The following is a 23,332-nucleotide window of genomic DNA, read 5'->3' as shown; positions in this document are numbered from 1 at the left end:
CCTTTATTCAAATAAAATACTGAGCCTATATGGCTGCTCTCTCATGCAACAACCGGTTCGCGAAACGCCCTCTGCGATGGTCCCTACCAAATCCCTTTCAAAAATAATTTGAGTGGAGAATAGTGATATTGGCACTACAATGGAGACTGATTGGAGTCCAACAAAATCATTATGTCAAAGCAAGTGATGCCCCTTTCGTTGACTTCTCCAGGACGTCAAAAACGAACCGCGGGTGTTTTGGAAATTGAGAAACAAATCCGGAGATAATTTGGGAATTTTAATTAACATAAGATTTTTCGCCCCTACTGAAGGATTATGCACCCCACTGTTAAAGTGAATTGAGGCGAAAAAATCATTGCCCTACTAACATAAATCGGAGGTAAGGAATAAGGATACATGTATTTTCTAAAAAGAGGAAACGAGGGATTTGGTGTAGAGGAAAAGGAAACTGTGGAAAGGAAAGGAATTCGTAAAGAAAGAGGAATCTAGGGCTATAAAAGAAAAGAAGAAGATCAAATCATCGATTGGTTCTTTTTTCTTGCTAGGTATTGAAGATCAAATCATCGTTCATCATCATCTTTCTGGATTTCGCGGTCTCTGGGATTTTCGTCAGATTTTTGTTCTCGATACAGGTATTTGAAACCCTAGATCTTGATTTCTATGTTTTTGGTTGTTTTTCATCGAGAGTTCTCTTCGGAACGGTAGCGATTCTGCAGATGGCTTCGAATTTCCATGAAATCCATCGGATTTAATGGGGAAAGGCTTGGAAAGAGGAGAATAGGAGGCGCAGATAAAGAGAAGAAGGTTTGGTTAAGAAAGGCTCGGTTAGGGTTAGGGTTTCTAGATCTGTGTGCTTTCTAAGGTTTGTAAATTCTTGTGGATTTCTGCGCTTGAAGGCACGTGATGCAAACCTCACTATTAAATAGCAAGACCAGTCCCAATTACATATCAGCAAGGATTACATATCAGCAAGGAAGATGAAATCTCAAAATTTCTTGGCATCTGTTGATTGATGTTGCTTTGAAAGCAAGCAGTCTTATGCACGATTGAGGAAGAAACCCTTGAATCTTGGATCTAGGGTTTTGGCTTGGCGTTTTCTTGGGGGCTGTTTGGATACCTGGATTTGCTCTTAGTTTCGCTTCTCTTTAGAATCATGGATTTTAAGTAAGAAATTCAGGGTTTCCCCATCCTGAGATTTCTAAAACCTGGAAACATGAAGATATCCTACTCTCTTGCTCGACGGAAAGAAGGGCAAGAAATCAGAAAACGACGGAAAGAATGGCGGGAAATCAGAAAACGACGGAAAGAAGGGAGAGAAATCGGAAATCCAAGATTCTAAAATCCGCGTATCCAAACGGTACCTTGGGATTTGCAAATCTTGATTACTTTTGTGCTGTGTCCCTGACTGTTTTCTTTCTTTCGTTGCTTCTGTTTCAGGCAACCAAGTTACTTTTGCGTTAGCTCTGATTGCACGATCGCTTCGCACATGAAAAACACAACTGCTGTAGGTTGTCTTAATCTTCTTGGATGGTGGTGTTTGTGGCTTTGTGATTCATCTTGGAACACCATTATGAACACCACTTAGGATATGGGGCTCACAAGGGGTCCATGACATTCACTGCTCAATCTTTAAATGTCTAGGTTGACTGGATCTATCGTTTATTGCCTTTCCAAGTGGATCTCTAGGAGTGATTGAGGCTCTAGCTCAATGGTTAAAGCGTTGTTCTTCAACACAGAGGTCGAAGGTTCAATCCTAGCTTACCTACCTAAAAAAAGCAAAAGTGGATCTCTAGGTTGATATTGCTGAAAGTTAGTTCTTTTAGAAGCTCCATCCCCTTGTCATTGCTTATTGTAGGTTTTACAAAATTGGTTCATCACATTTTTGCAGATGGATAAAGTTCTTGTGAATCTGCCCTTTAGAGAGCATCGTGGAAATGGGTTTTCGTGGTTTTGACTGAGGGAAAGGTTATTGGAGAACTGACAGATAATAGACCATTGTGTTTTCTTGGTCTTTCTTCTTGCAGATTGCAAAATCAATGATCTGAAACTATTGATGTGGGTTGTAAAAAAAGTTTTTATCCAAGCCTTATTAGATCAACTGATGGTTTCCCACATAAACTTTGGGCATGGGCATGTTGGGGGTGGGGTTGGGGAGGAGGGGGGTTGTTATTCTGAATCTGCTTCGGCTAACTGGAGTGGTGGTGCCATGGTGCTGGACATGTGGAATTATCTCTACAGTTTTCTTTTTGCATAATCTGAATAACATCTATATTGTACTACTCTGCAAAGTTTCGAGTAGGAGAACCTTTGGCATGTTTTGCTTGTTGCTGTTTTGCCCCGCCGTTGGATGAAGTTGTGCTATTTGTTGTCCTGTTTATGTTAGGTGAAGTTTTTACTTAGTTCTATTTAGTTGTCTACAAAGAAGCCTTGCCCCAAATGGGCATTTCTTTTTGGTTTTGACCTTGTGTAATCCTGCGATGTGAACTGTACGAGTTGCATGCAAGCCCTTAAGGCTGGTTAACATGTTCCGCTTCAAGCTGGTTAACATGTTCCGCTTCAAGATAATGGCCTGTAGAGGCATGCATTGGCAGTTTATTATCAGCTTTATGGCTAAGTAACAAAGCTAGTAATTTTAACCAATTAATCGTTTCTATTTAAAGGACCATATAATTTACACAATTCCCTTACTAATCTGAGGTTAGATGTTCCAGAGGAGATTGTCTCCAATTTATTTTGATCTGTTCAGCTGATCGAAAGGAATCTGGGCCTACATTTCTGTTGGGGAGAGGGTGTTGAGGGGTTTGATTCAATGGTTAGCTTAGTAATCTTTTGTTGTTTTCATGGATATCTTTATATAATGCTTAGATATGGTTATGGGTGTGGGGATACACTACCTACCAAAATCTAGTTACAAGAAACAAACATGGATTGACATCTTATCTGAAATACACACATTTAAAGAGACAATGTGGATGCTGACAGAGTGTTTGGTTATAACTATCAAAGTCTATTAGATGCTTACAGAATACATACCCAGATTTATTCCTTGTTTATGTCATCACCGTTTGGTATCCTCATGGATACTTTACCCTTATCCAGATTTATTCCTTGTTTGTGTCATCACCATTTGGTACCCTCATGGATATTTTGCTCTGCCAAAAGTATTCGGGTGCTATATATATACACATATATATTAACTTTTTTAGTTCCTCTTGGTTATTTTATGCAAGTTATATGTGCTTGAAACCTTTAAGGTTGTCAATATTACTTATTTTCAATGGCTCGTATGTGTCTAAATTGAGAATTTTTTGAAATTGCAGATTCCTTTCTGCACTGGCACTGGGGGGTCAGCCTCTATCTGGGAGAATGCTAAGCACCGTTGGACTAAATCTCACTGGAGCCATTGACCCAGACTTGAATTGGAAGACAGTTTCAAAAAGGCGAGCTAGAAGTTCATCGACTGCTGGCTATAAAAAGAAATCTCGTGCAGGAAGCTTGAAAGAGAGGAGGAGGGATCTGATTGATAAGGATCTAAAGAAGGTCGACGACATGTCTGTCTCTGAATCTAAGAAGGTTCTTTCTCACTATAAACTCATTACATGTTAAATGCAGATCTGGGAAGTATTCACAGCTAATATTCTCATGATTTTTAATTTTTATTCTCTGTTGGCAGCTTGGAGTAACTATTCTTGGGCAACGCTTAAGCGAAACCATTGGGAGTGTACCAATTAAGAAAAGGAAGCTTCTGTTGGTCCGGTCTCCATCACCTCCACCTCATATGCCTTCCCCATGCTTGGAAGAGTCTGATTGCCTTCTAAAAAGTCAGCTTCCTTTAGATCGGGAGAAGGTTGAACAAAATCTGAGTGTCGAAGTTCACAATGAGTCCGCACTAAATTCTAATGAGGAACAAAAAGTTATATCAATTAGTGACACCACTAACTTGGAGGGAATAAATGAAAAGCTTGGCGAGAATGCGGATTTCTCTTGTATTTCAATATTGGCAACTGCCGCTTGCAGTAGTAATATGGGATGTGGTTCCAGGAATGCTGAGGGTTCTGTAGGGAAAGAGTTTTCACTTGCAGATGAAGGGTTTCTTGGAATTCCACAACAGATTCAACCAAGCTCATTATCTGCGGAACCATGTAAGGAACATCTACTAAACAGTACTGCAAGTTCTGGTGGTAGAACTGATTTAAGAATTTGCAATGAAATGCCTGAGGAAAAAAATTATATATCTGCAGGGACCGGCAAGGACTACCAGAAAGATCTGGGAAGTTTCCCCGACAAATCTATGGAAACTTCGCTAGATCTTCCAAACAAAGAGAACAGTATATTGGGAAGGGTTGAGTCCACCTCTTTCCGCACCGATAGGTCCCACTGGGACTTAAATACTGTTATGGAGGAGTGGGAGAGTCCGTGTGATGTTTCCACTGTGGAGGATGGGACACGTGTTGGTTATGGAATCCATGAAGGAGGTATGCATGAGGAAAAGCAGGGAGATTTAGAGCATTGTCAGGTGCAGATGGAACTTCCTCATACTGACTATCCCATTGAATCAACCGTGCAACTTTTAGATGCCCAAGTGGCTTCGTGTGATGTAGACAATGACAGTTCTGGATTTTCCGACTCAAAACTGCAAGAGCAACTTACAGATGGCCAATTGGCTTCGTGTGATGTATGCATTGATAGCTCTGGATTTGCCAACTCAAAAACGCGTGAGCAACATAATTTTTCTTGCTCTAGTTCAGTTGTGAATATTGTGTCAAGCAAGAGCATGGATGCATGTGTTGATGATGCTAATGTGAGTGAAATCCCCCCCGGAATGGATTATTTAACAAGCAGTACAGTTTCAGAGGAAAACAATGATACCCCATCTGTAGTCGACCTTGTTCCTCACTCAGTAGACCAATGTATGACCGATTTACAAAAAGATGAATCTAATTGTCTGAGGAGCCCTATGGTCAAGAAAAATTTACTTCCACTACATACAGATTCAGAGAATACCTGTACGGTTGATGGTTCCTTAGGCATAGTCTGTCAAGTTTTACAAGTACAGCTCAAACCTTTGGATGATGTCCCTTGTAATGCTATAGATCAGTCGAAAGGCGCAGACATGGGTTCCTGTCATGTAGAAACTCTTGCTTCTATGTTTCAAGGGTCATCCATGTGTGAGGAGTTGTCTACAGAAAATACATGTGCTAGCAAAGGTGAAAAACCGGTCACAGGCGTGAACGTGCAAGATGGCAAAGTTTCTGATGAGAACGAGAATGCTATTGGAATGGATTTTTCTGTGGATATTGAATCCAAGGATTCCATTTGTAATTCGGCAAATGAGACTCCAGTAATGGCTGAAGATTACTCTTTGGGAGGTGGTATGAAATCTTTTGACGCATGCAAAAGTGGTACGAATGTCAGTTCTGGTGAAGTTACTTTAGAAGATCCTTGCAACAGCGATTATGATTCTGATGTTTCTGCAAATGACCTTGATCATGCTATTAAAGAGATGGATAAGGCGAGTGACCTTCGGGCGGATTCTGATTCTCAATACGAGGAAGGAGAATTTAGGGAACCAGTTATGCCTAGCTGGGAAGACAATGAGGGGGAGGAAGGGGATGCTGAACATATCGACTATGGGTCAGACGATAGGGACACCGATATCTTTGAAGCTGCTCGAGATTACGATGTACACAGTGATGGAGACCTGGTTGGACAGAAGGATGAACAAAAAACTGGTTTTCAGCCCTGCGTGCGAGGTTCATTGGAATCTGATCATTCTGATATTGGGTCTGGCAAACAAGATGCAATAAAGGGTGTGGGAAATATCTCAAGTGGGCAGTTTGGAGGGAAAGATGGACATGAGAATCTCAGGGTGAATGTGGAGGTTGCCCGTGAATTAGGTGCATTTGATGATGAGGAAAGTAGTACTGCTGTGAGGAATCGTACTGGTTTTCATTTGTCTGATGCAGGGAAATCTTTGAGAAGGGTGAGTGGATCAACTCCGAGTAAGGCATTGCCGTCACTCATTGAAGGGCCAAAATACTCTGTTGGGTCACATAGAAAGGATAATGTATATGTGCAAGGAAGCAGGTGTGTGTTTGTGTGTGCATTTTTTTAGTCTTCTGTAGTCTGTTAATTATCTAATTGTTTAATTTTTGCCATTTTTACATCTTCAGGTTTGACAACCTTGATGATTCAAGTCAGAGAGTTGAAAGGGATGGATCTGTTGTGCATATGCATGGCAGAGGCAGAGGAGTTGATCATTGTTTTGGTGTGGGACCTGTTCGCCGGGTGCACAAACAATATGAAAATGCTTCCTCTCAGAGATTGCAAAGATCTCTGACTGCAAGGGGATCTCCGAAGAACAAAGATGGGGCTTCAGATTTCGGAATGCAGTTTGGATTTCGACCTTTGGGAAAAGTGGGCCCTGATCGAAGCATTAGTATTGGTAGGGGCAGGTCTGGCAGATACGGTCCAAGAATAATTGGTACAGGCCACCGAGAGAGGAACAATGGGCCTGTGTCTGATGACAGTTTTGATTCATCCTTGACTACGCAACATCATTTAGCCAGGAGAGAAAGAAGCTTCTGTCCATTTCCAAGAAGAGCTGCTCTTCATCCATCTCGATCCTGCACAAAATCTCGCTCAAGATCGAGGACTCGCTCTCCCCATATGTGGCCGTCTCCAAGGGGAAGGAGTGGCGATGGGATGAGTGGGGCTCCGGGTTTACGGAGATACAGTACTTCTCTGAATCTCAGGTCAGAGGCTAGAATGGAGAGAGTGCGATCACCTCCTCAACGGCCTGATTTTGCAGAACATTTGTTAGGTTTTGTCTCACCACCACATGCTTACCAATTTCGGGAACATGTCTACAAAAGATCTTCAATTTCGGAGAGGAGCCCACCAGGAAGAGGTTTCTCTCGAAATCCTATGTCTGACTTGGTGGATTCCCCGGGGAGACTGAATTCTGATGACTACTATAAACCCAAACATTCAGACAGATTTTTGGAGTTTGGTGTTGGTAGGGGGCCTCGACATGATGGAAATGACAATGATAGAAGGAAACATGGTGACAGATACAGAATGGTCCATCCTATGCAGCATCATGATATTAATAGTGATGTGAAGCGTTTTAAGTATGATGTAGAAGATGGTTTCACGCTGCATAACACTGATGCCAAAAAAGATTTGGATTTCCATGGGAGGCGGAGCCCAAGGGACCGTCGCAGGGGTATTGCCGGCAGGCTTGGTAATGCTCCTAGGAGAGCTAGAGAAGAGAGAGAATATTTCAGGTATGGCCGAGAGGAGAAAGACATTACTAACTTCAACGCTTTTGGAATTCGAGAATGCGATGAAGGTGGAATACCTAGAAGGAGAAGACATTCTCCTTCATGACTGCACTGTCATTTTTGCCGTCTGATGCTTCCGTAGGTTGTGAAAGATGCTGAAGCTGATGATCATTTTTTTGTCTCAGCAGTAAAGCATCTTAATCTTGCAGTGGGTTGTAAATTTTTTTATCATTATTCGGACTTGCAAATTTTGTTTGGGCTCCCTTGTCTGCTTGTTTTCTTTTGCTGTTTGTTTTTTGAAATGGTGAAAATTTTTATTGAAAAAGACCGAGATGTTCCTCAGAAAAAGACCTAGATGGTCCTCAGAAAAAGACCGAGATGGGCTCCCTTGTATGCTACTCTTTTAATTTTAATTTATAATTTATTTTTTTGGTCCGGGTCCATTATGATTGTGATATAACTTTTGTCAGGCCATTGAATTATGATCAATCAGGGAAAATTCAAGTTTCGCTTCTTGTGCATTATAATTCTATGTGAATATTATGATATTTTTTACCTTGGCTCTCCATACATGTAAACCTAACATTATTGTTTGACAATGATATGCGATTACTCTTGTCAACCCATGACTCGACTCGTGACTCGTAACAGTTTTTGACAATAAAAGAAATTTAGTTGAACAAAATATAATTATATATCAAAAGATGAAGTGTGTGAAAAATAAATAAATCCAATGACACATTGATAAAGCACTAAGCCAAAATATAAATAATTATATGCTTGTAAATTGTATACTCAAAAGTAATTAACTTCTGGTTGGGACTTAATCATGGGTGAAAACCTTCCCTGCTTTACATTTGTATCCGCCTACGATTTATGGTATGGTTGGAAGGAGATTTGTGGTGGTTCAGGCCAAGAACCAAAGATTGTCCAAGACTAGACCCTCCCGCACATGTTGCTTTTAATCTAAACTTTGATAGGTCTAGCATGGGGAACCCTGGTCCTGCCGGAGTTGGGGGAGTCTTCAGGGATGAATTTGGAGCTATGAAATGGGCTTTTGCGGGTCCTATTGGAGTCGCAGGCGCTAATGAAGCTGAAGTGCGTGCTATCTACTAAGGAATAAGGTATCTTGTGAATGAAGATTTGAATAACGTAGAGGTAGGAGACTCGCTCAATGTGATAAGGTGGCTTAGTGGCTCTCATTGTTTCCCTTAGAGATTTGCTTCTTTCTTCGATGGGATCCAAGACATGGTGGGGATACACCGATTTCTTTCCATCATGTTAGGCAGTCAGCTAATGGCGTGGCGGATAGTTTAGCTAGAGATGGTGTCTTTAGGGAGAGAGTTGAGTTATTTGACTCTGTTCCTCCTTGACCCTTGCAGTGGGGCTTGTTCTTGTCTTTCTTTTTCAGTCTCTTTATTTGTATATGCCTCATCGGTCTTTTTTTGCATTTAATGCAATTGCCTACCATTCAAAAAAATAATAATGATTAAGTTTTAAGTTCCAACTTTCAAGTTTTCAACCATCAAAACAAGAAAGCGCAGGCCCAGCGACTCGACTTGACTCGTAAGAGTCTCAGTTTTTCGACTCGACTCGACTCGCAGCGACTCGTAAGAGTCACCAGACTACTCGTTAGAGTCATCAACATAGGCGAGTCACTCATGTGACTCGACTCGAAAGCCCAGCGACTCGACACGACTCGACTTCAGAGTCAGGCTCTTAGAAGCAGGAACGGGGTGCCGCTCCCACCTCGTAACCTCGATTCGGCGCTCCTTAGGGAGGAGCTTCCATGGAGTGCGACCCAAAGAGACAGGAACCTCTCTCATGATGCTCTAAGCCTGCTTCCGCTCCCAGCTTGCTTCAATTACCCTATACGTCCCACCATTACCAACTTTCTTGCATCAAACTCCTCAAACTCTTCAAATACTTCATTGGAGCAAGCACAAAGGCTTGTGGATCTTCAAAAGGCACGAGGAACGAGTGCACGAAAAATGAAGATGGTTAGAAATTACTGCTTTTTGTACTTAAAATTTGAATGATACATATGAAAATGGTTAGAAACTATTATTTTTTGATATACTTGAATCTTGAAAGATATATAAAGAAAATATTACATACACGCTCCCATGGCGCTCCCTAACTTAGACCCTCACGCTTCTTCGCCCCCGCCCCCACCCCTGCACCCGCTTCGTGCTTCTAAGGTCAGGCTCATACGACTCGTAGAGTTTGACAACTTTACTCAACTGCAGCCTGGAAGTATGTAGATGAATCTAAATGTGGGAGTATGAGACTATCATATATGATATCCAACATTTCCTATCTTCATGGAGAAACCTTTTGTGCCTTTTCATTAATGTGGGGATGGTGGTCTTCTGATGTCCCCCTTTGCTTCAAATTAACTTTTTTTTTCGGTACTATAATTTAGTGAACAGATCTGGTAAATGTTGTCCAGGAAAAGAAAAATTTCTATTATTGCTCTTTCTCTTCAGGAAGACCAAGGAATGGATTTCATGAAAAATTCACTGTTGAATACCGTAAGTAGCAGACATTTTTTAAACTAACAGGTTTACTCTTGGGTTTTGAATTATCATTTGATCACTCAGGAGCACATGCGCTGGACTCTGATATGGTTCTGCCAGAAAAACATTGATTCCTTTAATGTATCTCATTCTTTTTGTGTTGCAGGTCTGCCGCATTTACTGAGTACATTTTGGAACGTATGTAGTCTGGAGACCGCCAGCTCAGAATGACACTTCTGTGAAGGCATGTCTCTGAACTTGGTACACTTTTTTGTTTTATTCTCTGGTAGAAGTAATGCTGAGTTCAAATATGTCATTGTTATGCAAGTAATAATTTCTGATCATATATTTGAAAGAAAGTGCCCTGTTCTAAATTCTTTCCGCTCTGGATTGCCACTTTGAAACATTCGAAGGGACAGAAAGGGCAATTTTGCTCTTGCATTCCGGTCATAGTTTTCAGGGGACATATGGTTTTGCAAGATTTCCCCGTTCAGGTCATAGTTTTCAGGGGACTTGGTTTTGCAAGATTTGACTGCTCCATTGAATCTGCCTATTTTAGAACGTTCCTAGTTCCTAGTTCCGACACATACTACTCCTAGTCATATATGCCCAGAACTTGTGTCTATAGCTTCTCTTTCATATGTGTGTCAACTTCCCCGCGTTATCGTTAACTCGCCTGAGTCGACTCCTTTTTACCTTTGTCGCGTTCTTGTTTGAGTCCTCATTTTGCCCTACAAAGTCAATCAAAACTCTTTCGGCTCTCTAGAGTAGGATTTGCTTTGGCCTCGTTTTGACCCGCATCCTCATTTTGAAACATTGGTGTGTATTTCTGCAAAAGCTACTTATGAAATGCTATAACTTCCACAAAAGCTTGTTATTGGATAGAAAGGTCCCCATGAGACCCTTTTTCATGCTACATTGATATGCTTTGCCTCCAGCCAAGTGTAAACTGTAAAACCAAATAACTGCCATGTCAAACCTTCTTTAATTTACAACCAATAGGACTTGCGAGAAGTACGATTTTACGAATTTCAGCTACCGGAGCACCTGCAGGTCATGTATATCAGGCATCACTAAACTGTTGTTTCACGGTAGTATTATTTAGTGAATAGCCCACCTGGTAAAATTTGCACCAGGCAACACCAAATTTCATTAGGGATGTGATAAATCTGCCCCTTTATTTTCCTCAGACGCATCCTACTACTGGTTGGGGTCATTAACTGGTTAAATCCTCCAAATAACATTATCGCCTCTGTCTATGCCTAATTGAGCCAGTGACTCTGCATCTGAATTGCCAATCTCCAAACACGTTGAATCTCAATGTCGTGATCCTCCAGAGTGTCCTGAATCTCCTCTATTGCATCGACTTCTCTCCAAGGAAAACTTTTCCGGTCTCTCACCCTTTGCTCAACATGTTCTCAAATAGAAAAAGGGAACACGGGAGAAAACGTGAACAGAAAACGAGACTACAAGAACTTAGAGAAATAACCTCGGAAATAACTTTCCGCAGACATGTGGCCGAAAATATGTCTTCGTTATGCTAGTGAAAGAAATGAAAGTCCCTTTAAGGTCTTGGGTAGCGAGGGGGGATGTGGAGAAAATGCAGCAAACCTTCATCCAAAGGGATCCGACGTAAGGCAGGCCCTCCTAGAATAGCCGTCAAATGGTTGAATCTCCACCCTGTGGATTCTGTTCTCTACTTATCTTTCGGGTCTCAAAATGATTATATTTTGGGTCTCAAAATGGAATTTTCTTTTTAAAATGATTGTGTTGGCGATAGGATTGGATGCGAGTGGCAAGGCTTTTAATTGGGCAATCTAGGCTCCGATTGGGTTTTACGAAACAGAGGATTTTAGAGTGGATTGATTGCTTGAGGGATCCTGTGAAGCTCGAAGAAAATCTGACTAATTCTTCTTCATGTTCGATGGAATCTCTCTTAGTCTTGCAAACTGCATCCTGCTATTTTCTTGAGGGATCTCTGCTAGCCTTGCAAACTGCATCTTGTTTTCTACAATTAAGCCATAAAAAAAGAGGAGAAATGATTGTTTCATACAGAAACTTAAGAGGGCTTTCTTTTCTCATTAATGGCGAATTATTATTGTTTGGGTTTTAGCTTTTTTTTTTTGAATGGTAGCAATTTTATTAAGTAATTTAATCTTAGAAACAACAGAGGTAGTCCATGGGACAAGGTGTCCCTTGAACTAGTCCATCCGAAATCTAATACAACCCCGTTGAAAACCAGAGTGGCCCTTTCAGAAAACAAGCCGCAACCTATCAAGCTATAAAAATTACAACAAAAAATAAGTAAAATTCTCCCGCTGCCGCTCTACAGAAGAAATGCTGATAGAGTGACTGTGCAGCCTACATCAGTACATCCATGTGAATCTGGGGTCATCTTATGCCTTCGTCATGGACCACTTGTTCAATCTTCACCCGTTCAATCTTGTTTCCCATCTAAAGGTGTAGACAAATAAACCAGCCCAGTTAGATGCAGCTCCGCTAGATGTATAGCGATGCATTTGTGCCCGGTACTGGCCTTTCGTCGACTACAGGAAGAAATTCTTCATTAGAACCTTGTTGAATAGGACCACCACAATTCTTCCCTTTGAAACACTATCATTCTTATGACAATATACTTTTTTTTTCGAACGGAAATGACTTAATGACAAAATATTTCAGCCATATCACAGGCTGAAACAACCCAGACATCAGCAGAAACTGCATTCTAGCAATGCAATCTATTTTTCTCATTGGGTATGGAGTGAAGTAATGATCTCCACCCCTGCCTTTTCCACCCCTCCTTGATCATTTGCAGATCTGCTCGTGTTGGAGTTGACCACTTTTGAATACTGTCCTGAATTTCAGTGATTATATTAGCAAATCTTCCAAGGTCCTTTAGTTTCATTTCTTGTCCACACCAAAACGTTGGAAGAGTCTCCTGCAATTTTTTTGAATGACAAGTCTCCTACGAGTAGCGGACCAAGATTCGCTTTTGCATACAATCTTAACCCACAAAGTAATGTTCCTGCTTCCTCCTCATTTGTGTCGCAAATACCAGCTGGACCTGAAAACGACATCTATATTTTACTACTAGGATCCCGTAGTATGCCGCCTATTCTGGCCCGTCCCGGATTGCCTTTCGTGCTCCCGTCAAAGTTCAGCTTCAACCAGCCTTGAGGGGGAGGCGACCACTTGGTTGAGCTTTTATCTTCATTTTCTTCTCATTCATTAACTCTTTCTAATTTCTGATTTATCTCTCGCACATTGTAACTGCACTTGGGTTGAACTATTATCTTCATTTTCTTCTCATTCATTACTGCTTTCCAATTTTTGTGCATCTTTCCCACATGGTAACTGGGCGAACTTTTATCATTTCTTCCCCGCATGAGAAGGCCAATCTTTGTATCTACAAGGATTTCCCCCTCAACTCTTTTACTTCGAACATCCGGTTGTTTCATTCCTTCCAGATGTGCCAAATTATTGTGATGTAGAACCGGGAAAGAGAAGTAGAGGAAAGAGGAGAAAAGAGAAGAAGAATAGAAGAATAGAAGAAGAATAGGGGAAGAAGAGAAGGAGAGGAGAGAACTAAAAGTAGAATAAGAATTAGAGGGGAGAAACCTCAATCAATCAATTACTCATCTAAAACTTAACATCCTCAATACATGAGGCCTATTTATAGGCAATGGAAGTAAAATCCCATGGAAATAAATAGAAGCCCTAAAACTAAAAGAAACATGGAAATAAAATCCTAGAAACTAAATAACATGGAAATAAAATCCTGGAAACTAAATAATATGTAATTGTTTTTTGAAAATTGACAATTTCATTAATAATCAAGGAGGGGACAAGATGTCCCATGCCAAGTACAGATGCAGAAATTTAAACAATTACAGAGTTTGCCAACTTAGTTAAATAAGAAGCAGTGACCAACATGGTCTCCCTAAGATGTCCGCTGCCTCATTAGCCGATCTTCTTCTATGTTCAATCATGGGTTCCAAAATTCTTATAAGGTCTAAGATTTCAGCAATTAGCCCTTGAACCCGCCAAGTACCCGTTGAAGCATTCGAAGCCCAACTAATTGCATTAGCTGAGTCCCCTTCCACAATTATATGCCTCAAATTATGTTCAAAAGCCCATCGTAGGCCAAAAAGAAGGGCTCTTACTTCTGCCCCTTTAGCATCACACTCTCCTACCGGTCCTGAGTAGGACATGATGGTAACTTCCCTTTCACCCCTTATCAATCCCCCAATCCTAGCCTTACCTGGGTTACCTATGGAGCTCCCGTCAAAGTTCAGTTAGACCCATCCTGAGGGAGGTGACAGCATCTACTCGCTAAATAATATGTAAATAAATCCCTAGAAATCCTAATGGGCAAATATGCCTCTTATTGAGCCTACAATCCACATCATATTATGTACAGATCCTCCAAATAACTTGTCCTTGTCTATTGGTCCTACAATCCGCATCATATTTGCAGTGACCAACAGATCCTCCAAATAACTTGTCCTACACTCCAACAGGGCAAAATGTTTCAATTTTCTTTTGGAGCACCCACATCAATCCAAAACTCTTAATGACTACTTCCCACAACCTATATGTGAATAGGCAAAGTACCATAATATGATCCAATGATTCTTCCTTTCTGCATAAAAAGCACCAACTTGTAAGATGGAATTTTCTCCTCTGCAAGCGGTCGCATGGATTAATTTCCTTGAATTGCCAAAGTCCAAGCAAACGCCACTACTCTAGGCAGGGGGGGAGATGCTCGATTTCCAAATATATGCTTGTCTTGATTTTTCCCTATTCGATGAATTTCACCTGTAAAAAAATAATCGCACAGAGAAAGTTCCTTTAGGGTTGGGTATCCAAATTCTAGAGTCCGCCAAGCTAAGGGAACAATAGGCAGAATAAAGGAGTTCAAGCAACGAGGAGAAACTAGTAATCTCACTCTCTCCTTAGTGTAAAGCTGTACAAAGTATTGAGTAATCATATTTTTTTTTGGGGAATTGCTAGCGTCCATCGCAAATGGGTTTTCGCTGCTGGTCTGTCGCACATCAGACCAGCCACCTCGTTAATGAAGACAACAACTTTTGTCTACATTCACGAGGTGGCTGGTCTGACGTGCAACAGACCAACCTCGAAAAGCCTTTTGCGATGGAGCTTAGCAAATCCCTTTTTTTTGAAAGATGATATATATATATATATATATATATATATATATATATATATATATATATATATATATATAAGCCTTTTGCGATGGAGCTTAGCAAATCCCTTTTTTTTGAAAGATGATATATATATGAGAAAAGTGTTGGTGCGCTTAAGTGGTTATAACGCCTCCCATTTGTTTAAATGTTTGGGTCCCACATACAGGAACCAATAGGAGGCGTTATAACCACTTAAGTGCACCAAAAAATCGGTGAGCTTCAGCGCACCAACGTTTTCCTCTCTCTCTCTCTCTATATATATATATATTCATACTATGAAATTTACATTGGGGACAAGTAGTCCCACTCGGTTTACATAGAATGAAGATCCATGATCATACATCTTGGGCCAAAAATATAAAAAACCAACAAATTAAGCTTCAAGGGTTAAATATATCTCATTCCCTACTGCATGAATACAAGAAATTTTGGAATAAGGTTGAGTAACCCATGCTTCAAAAGGAATAGGAACAACACAAACACAACAAAAAATCGAAACCCTAACAGGGATTACCCAACCCCAAAGTTCAAACCCTACCCCAAAAATCTAGTGATAGAGACATAGAGTTAGGGTTAGGATCATTACCCCTAAGCCTAACCCTGTTAAAATCAAAATAAAATTAAAACAAATGAGAGAGACAGAGAGGGGTAGAGAGAGAGACACCTGGATGAAGTTAGAACTGTAGAAGGCCGTCGGACACCGGCAATGGACCGGACGGTCGGAGATGGTCGGAGAGAAGGGGTTAGGGTTTCAACTTTGAAGCCTATTTGTTCTGATGTTCTCTAACTTTTGTTTCTGTTGAGGAGAGAAAATGAGGAGTCTGTCTCACTCTCACTACATAACCACCATCATAACCCTCCACAGAAACAAACCACAGTACTTCCAATCTCCCATATAAACATCTGAACATATTCATAAGCTCAAAGAGCATACAGAATCCACACAGAGAATGTACTTATCCACCTTTTGTCAAAACCACCACTAGTCAATTGGTGGCTTTATCCAGAAGCACGAAAAGACATTTCTTAAACAAAACATTTCATGTATCCTTCAGCCCTAGGTAAAGAAGAGATTAAACAGAGAAAAAATCCTCGAGCAGAAGGACCCAATGTGCCTCAAGCACACTCAAATAATCTCATTTAGCGTCCGCCTCTCCAATATGAGGGCAAAGGTTCCATCTCCAGACCATTAACGACATTCATATTCAACTTTCAAGAAACACAAGAAAAATCTACACCATTCTTTAAAAAGACATGAAAACTCCAAGAGCAGAAACATCAAAAATCCCTAAAAGGCATTTACAACAGAGAAGTAAAAAACCCCTCATTTCTTGAGAGCCTTTAGCTCCCTGCTCCCCTTGGCCGATGTCTTCCCTTTTCCATTACTTCCCGCTTCTCAATTTCTAGAAGCATCTCCTTTGTCTTCGACACATTTTCCTCAAATCCAATTCCCAGATTCTTGCCCATTTTCGCCATTTTTGCGAATTCTTCCTGAAAAGCTTGCTTTTCCTCATTCAATATTTCCACACTCTAGTTCTCCACTCCCTGTTCGGCCTTTCTCATACAACTCTTGATCTTCCCACTAAGGTCTGCATCCATGGAGTCTCTGGATTGAGCAGTCTTATGGCTGACCACAGTCTCCCACTCTTCCTCTCCCGAGTCCGACTCCACTTCCAAAGCCTTTTTTTCTTCAGCCATGGCTTTTTTGAAGTGAGGGAGTTCGTGGAGAGGGATACATACCTCATCCATTGATCTTTTGCCAGTAAGGGCCGTGATTTCATCTTCCTTGCCCTTTGCTTCCTCTTAGAGTTTTTTCCATTGATGCTCCAAATAGGCTTGTGCGATTTCACCTCGTGAGGCAGATTATTGGTGCCTTGATCGCTTGGAATGGCCATGTTTTTTGAAGAACATTGTTTCCTCAACTTCTAACCCTTCTTCCTTCACCATTTTCCGTTTTCCGGTTTGATCAAGTCTTCTGTCTTCGTCCGAGGAATTGCAGCCCCCATCCATATTGAAGGACTCCAAGAGATCCAGGAGGGTAGAGATGAGTTTTCTCTTTTTTTGGTTCGTACCTTCCATAACCCTTTTTTTTTTTGAAAGGTAACAACCAACTTTTATTAGATGAGTTAAAATTTAGAAGGGGGACAAGCAGTCCCACAAAAGAGAAGGGACATCTGTGATCCCAAAACAAAACATTAAATTACAGAGAACTTAAAGGCACACCCATTACAATGCTTATTTCCCCCAAATTGACGCCTTCTTTAGCCAAAGTGTCAGCCGATGAGTTTGCTAATCTCCTCCTATGCTGAAGCTGCGGACGAAGGGATCGAATTAGATCCCTGATGGCGTCGAGCGTCAGATATAGCCTCCAGGGGCCACTACAATGGCCGGAAGCCCAGGCAATCACGTTCGCAGAGTCACCTTCTACAATCAATGGACCGAGGTTGTTTTTTCATACCACTGTAAACCAAATAAAAGCGCTCTTCCCTCCGCTTCATTGGCATCACAATCCCCAACCGGACCGGAATAGGTCATTATGGTTCTTCCTTCTGCATCCCGAATAATCCCTCCGAGGCTAGCTTTTCCGGGGTTATCTGTCGAACTCCCGTTGAAGTTTAATTTGAGCCAACCATCAGGTGGTGGATCCCATTGAGGAGTGACCATAATGGATGTTTTCCTTTCTCTAATCACCGAATTCCAGTTTCGCAAGATAGTTCCCATAGAATATGGGAGGCCCTTTTTTGCATTGATCCACCCGATTATCGCAATTTTTATATCAAGGGAGATATGTGGCCAAGACCTCGCTTTTCCCTGAAAAATGCGATTGTTGCATTCTTGCCAAACATACTACACAATAGCATAAGGCACAGCTGACCACATATGTTGTCCAATGCATCCAACATAAGCGTTACCCCAATGCCCAATGGTCGAAGATATTCTGCGCTGAGATACCCAATCCAATCCAAAAGATCTGATAAGAGACATCCATATGGGATGAACATAAGAACAATGAAGCAAGAGATGATCTAAGGTCTCCTCCTTACTATTACACAGGACACAGCGGCTCGCCATACTGATCCCCTTTCGCTTCAACCGTTCGCAAGTGTTAATGCATCGAGATGAGCAATTGTAGATGCGAAAGCCGCGATTCTTGGTGGAATAAATGGCTTCCACACCCGGGCCCACAGAGAACATTCACCCCCATTTTCGTTCAGTTTTCTGAAAAAAGACCGTACCGTAAAGCGGCCTTCCGTATCAGGCATCCAAATCTATTTGTCCGGTTTATGCGGAGAGAGATAGCATTTAGATAGAGACTCCATCATCCTTCCAAAATTGATGATCTCCGTATCCTTGAGATCCTGGCGTAGTCTAATATCCCACACGATATTTCCGAAGCCGTGTCTGGGTACTACATAATCTGATATCATAGCATTGGGATTGCAAGAGATTCTGAATAAATCCGGATAGGTGACCTCTACAGTACTATCACCAATCCATAAATCAGACCAAAATCTCACCTGATCACCAATTCCCACTTTGAATCTAATATAGGGCATGAAGGATTAACGGGCAGTATAGATGGAGCGCCACACCCCTGATCCCTTGTCGGAAGCTGGTCCGTAGCATTCCCACTCTCCCCACCCGCAGCCATACTTGTCCCTAATTAGATTATGCCATAGAGTGCCCTTCTCCACCCCGAATCGCCATAATCATTTCCTAGTAAGGCTCTGTTACGAAGTCTGATATTTCCAATAGCAAGCCCACCGGAAGGCTGCGCATTGCATACTTTTTCCCATTTCAACAAGTGTTTCATTTTCTTTCCTTCCTCCCTACCGTCCCATAAGAAGTCCCTCTGAGTTTTCTCCAACTTTAGCCGGAATTTTAAACGGCGTAAAATAAACCGGCATATTGGATAGGGCGGCCTTGATAAGAGTGATGCGTCCACCGAATGATAAATACTGCTTCTTCCAAGTACCTAGTTTTTGTTCAAGACGTTCGATTACGGGATCCCATAACGAACCTTTTGGTATACCATAACCCAAAGGTAGCCCAAGAAATTTGATTGGTAGTTTTACATTCAAACAACCCATGATAGCCGCGAGTTCCGCTACCCGATCATCATCCATGTTAATACCCGCCAGCGCACATTTTGCGAAATTGATCTTTAGGCCAGAAAAAATTCGAACCACCAGAAGATACGCTTCACATTGCGCAATTGGTTCGTAGAATCTTCAAGCAAAATAATAGTATCGTCTGCATACTGAAGATGTGAAATCGTATCCAAATTCCGGCAAGGTCTAAGTCCAGTTAATAAGCTCATTTGCTCAGCTTTCGAGATAAGGAGGCTTAATGCTTCAGCAGACATGATAAACAAATAGGGGGTTAACTGGTCACCCTGCCGCAGTCCACGGGTACTTTCAAAGTATCCGGTTGGGGTTCCGTTAACTAATATAGAGAAAGACGCTGACAATATACATGCCAGCATCCAGCGCCTCCCCCGCTCCCCAAATCCCATCTTCTTCATGATATAGTCCAGGAAATGCCAGTCAACATGGTCATAAGCCTTCTCCAAATCCACCCGAAGTATAATGCCGGCCTTTCCTTCCCTTGTTGTATCCATGACCTCATTGGCAATTAGAACCCCATCAAGTATTTGGCGGTGGTCCAAGGTACTCGCGCGTAGATTATCTCTTGTGATGGGTGACATTATATCTAGATAACAGGGCGCTGTTATCTAGATATAATGTCATCCATCACAAGAGATAATCTACACGCGAGTACCTTGGCCAAGAGCTTGTACATACTGTGAATGAGGCTAATGGGTCTAAAATCTTTGAGCTCTGCACAGCTCCCTCAACCTTCGGAATTAGAGTGATGAATGTGGTATTAGCTTCTTTGTTAATGACGACCCCCCTTTCGTGAAATTCTATGAAAAAGCTCATCACCTCATTTTTGATTAAATCCCAGTAACGATGGTAGAATGCCATAGGGAAACCGTCCGGCCCCGGAGCCTTATCCTTCTTCATTGATTTAAGTGCCTCCTCAACTTCATCCAATGTGAAGTCACGTTGAAGCCCAATCCTTTTGTGAGCCGATATTGATTTGAATTGTATCCCATCAATTTTAGGCCTCCATGAATACTCATGAGTATACAGATTCTGATAATGAGCCACAATATTCTCCGTAATCAACGAATGATCTTCAATCAGCATATCATTCACCCGAAGGCAACTGATGTGATTAATTTGTCGCCTTGCATTAGCTATGCTGTGGAAGAATCTGGTATTGCCATCCCCTTCCTTCAACCACGTAGCACACGATTTCTGTCTCCAGCTTATCTCCTCATGTCTAATAATTTCCTCGTATTCAGTTATTGTATCAACCCTTATTTGCTGATCGCCCACTTCTAGAGGTCCCTCCACTTCTTTCTCCTCCTTTTCCCCAAATTTTGCCAACAGTACCCCTTTCCTTGCCTCCTTTGAGATCTTCACATTCTTTACCCTCTCTCGGATCTGTATTTTTAGCAACTTCAACTTCCGACAAAGAACAAAACCATTCTATCCCTCTACTTGCATTTCCTCCCACCATTTATCCACCGCCAAGTTAAATTCCTTCTCTTCGCACCATGCCATTATCAAACTTAAACGGCCTTGGCCCACCGGAAGAATCAGACATCAGCAGCATAACGGGGTTATGATCTGATATCGGTCTTGGCAAAGCCCGCTGGCAGATTAACGGACATAGATCAGCCCACTCGCTTGTAATTAATACACCATCCAATCTGTTCAATACCAATCTATCCCTTTTGTTTGACCACGTGAATCTACCGCCTTCAAGTGGAAGATCAGATAATTCGAAATCCAGTATAAAATTTGAAAGATTCCGCATGCTAGTCGTGATTCTTCGAATGGGAGATTTTTCTTCAGGAAACCGAATTGTGTTGAAATCACCTCCAATTATCCACGGGCCCGTCCAGTTCTCGCAGATATCTCTCAGCTCCGTCCACATTGATCTTCTTTCCCTTGCCCTCGCCTGTCCATAAATGACAGTTAACGTACCCCTGGTGTTTGTTGTCCTGTGATTGAAAACGATGGATACACTGTGTTCTCCGATTTGATTCTCCTCCATTGTGTAACAACTTTCCTTCCATATTACAATTATTCCCCCCGCAGTGCCCCGAGCGTCTTTCGCCAACCACCGTCTATCCCTCCTTCCCCATAACCCGTTAATGAGTGCATTAGTTACCCCCATCGTTTTAGATTCCACAATGGTCAAAACATTTGGTTTCCTTGAACGGCACAAGTCCATCACGGCCATTCGTTTACGATTCGACCCCAACCCCCTAATATTCCAGAATATTAACTTCATTGAAAAAAAACTGAAGTAAAACCCTCCCAGCAGTCTAGCTCAGCGAAGCCGGCGCAATTCCCTCCTCCCTCTGCCCCTTCCTTTCGTGGCAGTGGAAGTTGTTCTATCTCTCTTGACAACCTTCTCAATCATGCTTGTAGTCTACTCTCTATCCTCCTCATACTGAATCCCCAGGTCCTTTCCCATACCCTCCATTGCTACTAACTCCACCTTCGTATGATCCTCCCCTTCATATTCCATATTGTTCTCGAGAACGACCTCTGTTTTTCCTTTCTCCTCCGCCGGAAGTTCTTCAATTGTTTTAGACGTATCCATACTATTATCCCCTCCTTCCGAAAAGGACCATTGATTTCTTTCAGTGTCCCCATCATCGCATAGTAAATGGGACTCAATCCTATGCCGCAGCTCCTTGTCCAAAGTATCCTCTTCCGATATCGAATTGTCTTTGCCTGAGATAGCCTCCGGACCACCATTTTCCACCGTTTCATGATTTGGCACGGTTTTTTGTTGTTCACCCCAATTTGATCTATTGGATTCCTCCGAGTAAGAGGCCCCACCCGAGCTGAGATCGACATTTGCCTCCGCCAAATCTTCCCTTGTATCGCCTTTGTTAGTATTGTTGGAACAAAACTTTTTCCATTTAAGGGCAAGGTATTCCTATAGAACCTCCTTTTCATATACTTCAAAATCGGCGTCTCGCGTTTTGATTTTGGAAGGGTAGTGATGACGATCCGCCTCAACCGCCCTCCGTATGAGTTGATCAATCACATCATTGAACTGTCGGAGATACAGTGGATAATGAATGGCAGACCATCTCCGATTCTTCTCCCCACGGTATCTAGGAGAGCGACGGACCACAAACCTCCTTCGTGGCATTGTGAAAGGTCCATTGTTATTTCTTCCCTTAACATACATCCTCTTTTGCTTCCTTTTCCCCCCCATTCAAAATACAACTGTCATCATGTCAACGACTTGATTCCTTCCGATCTAAAGGATCTTTTGCCATCTGTTGATGCCTCGCCATCGGTTCGACAGCGTTGCAACCATTTTTCACTTCTTTCTTTTTGTTTTTTTGCCATGCCAGGTGTAGTCCTGCATATTAGACGGTCGATGCATCAGGAATAGAAACCATCTGTTCCGATGCTTTGCAGATGGCAGGTCTATTCCTTTTATCCAAAGATATATCGGTTCCCCATCCGTTAGATTGACATATGTTCCCCCTAGCCTTCCATTCATTAACCATGGTTAAATCTTGGTTAGACACGTGTTCCACCACGGTGTGGTTCGGGGCAGCCTTGCTTGTTCCGGAAGTTTCCTCATCCTTCTTGTGAATAATGCCTTCGAATTGTGAACCATCAGCCCGGATTCTTTCCTGCCCTTTCCCTTCGTTCAAATGAGTGTCCCAGATCGCGCCATCAAATGGACCAGTGTGATTGTCTATCACGTCTTTGCCTATCCTCTTTTTCACTGCTAGCCAATAGGATGCGTCCTTCCTCTTTTTCTCTGCTAGCCAATAGGATGCGTCCGATAACTTTCCATCATTTTAATATTTTGCAAATTTGACGGTTTTGCCCTTATCTGCTGTGGCACGATATTTCCGGCTGGTTGACGTTGTTTGACTGGTAAATCTTTTACCGAAAAAAATGTTCGTTCAGGGTTCGTGGCATCATCACATGAACGAAGGGATAACTCTCCTTCGGTCTAGTATACTCCGTTGCCGCAGTCTCGTATCTAATCTGAACTCGCTGGCTACCCCGATCGAGTAGTATCTGTTTTCCACCTTTAATCTCACTACCGAGCGCAGGAATGCCCACTCAGAAGTAAATACCTTCGCTTTCGCATATTCGAGATTCTTAGTGTGTTCCCCCGTCATTTGTATCTCCATTACCGTCCCAAAGAGACTACCCAGTGCGTTGACGGTAGAGTGCGCCCATGCATGCATTGGAAT

General features: G+C 42.0%; 2 protein-coding genes across 7 annotated transcripts in view; both read left to right on the top strand.

Moving 5' to 3' along the window:
* The first annotated feature begins 392 nt into the window (after positions 1-392).
* On the top strand, positions 393-7,727 carry LOC143885280 (uncharacterized). 6 transcript variants are annotated; one of them, XM_077389368.1, is made up of 5 exons: positions 964-1,793; positions 1,889-2,383; positions 3,321-3,573; positions 3,674-6,087; positions 6,174-7,727. In XM_077389368.1, the coding sequence occupies exons 3-5, from the start codon at positions 3,367-3,369 to the stop codon at positions 7,390-7,392; spliced, it is 3,840 nt and encodes a 1,279-aa protein (XP_077245483.1). In that variant the 5' UTR covers positions 964-1,793; positions 1,889-2,383; positions 3,321-3,366; the 3' UTR covers positions 7,393-7,727. The 6 variants fall into 6 exon arrangements, with proteins under 6 accessions (XP_077245485.1, XP_077245483.1, XP_077245487.1 ...); XM_077389372.1 differs by having other exon boundaries at positions 964-2,383; positions 3,674-4,142; positions 4,242-6,087; XM_077389370.1 differs by lacking the exons at positions 964-1,793; positions 1,889-2,383 and adding an exon at positions 393-632.
* A 2,238-nt stretch (positions 7,728-9,965) lies between these two features.
* LOC143883601 (cytochrome P450 89A2-like) overlaps positions 9,966-23,332 on the top strand; it is a 40,162-nt gene continuing 26,795 nt past the window's right edge. Inside the window, exon 1 of the transcript XR_013252438.1 lies at positions 9,966-10,049. The gene's annotated coding sequence lies outside the window, so the exon portion shown is untranslated. The remainder of the gene's footprint in view (positions 10,050-23,332) is intronic.

Source organism: Tasmannia lanceolata, unplaced genomic scaffold, assembly GCF_043159265.1.
Source record: "Tasmannia lanceolata isolate RefF3 unplaced genomic scaffold, GAP_Taslan_0.1 ptg000008l, whole genome shotgun sequence".
NCBI classification, from domain to species: domain Eukaryota; kingdom Viridiplantae; phylum Streptophyta; class Magnoliopsida; order Canellales; family Winteraceae; genus Tasmannia; species Tasmannia lanceolata.
The sequence above is the reverse complement of the archived record's forward strand: the minus strand, read 5'-3'. Positions and strand labels throughout refer to the sequence as shown.

Excerpts from the sequence above, each read along its gene's own strand:
- LOC143885280 (XM_077389370.1), top strand. The coding sequence starts at position 3,367 with ATGCTAAGCACCGTTGGACTAAATCTCACTGGAGCCATTGACCCAGAC. Across the intron at positions 3,574-3,673 it reads CTGTCTCTGAATCTAAGAAG|CTTGGAGTAACTATTCTTGG; the intron begins GTTCTTTCTCAC and ends CTCTGTTGGCAG. Across the intron at positions 6,088-6,173 it reads GTATATGTGCAAGGAAGCAG|GTTTGACAACCTTGATGATT; the intron begins GTGTGTGTTTGT and ends TTACATCTTCAG.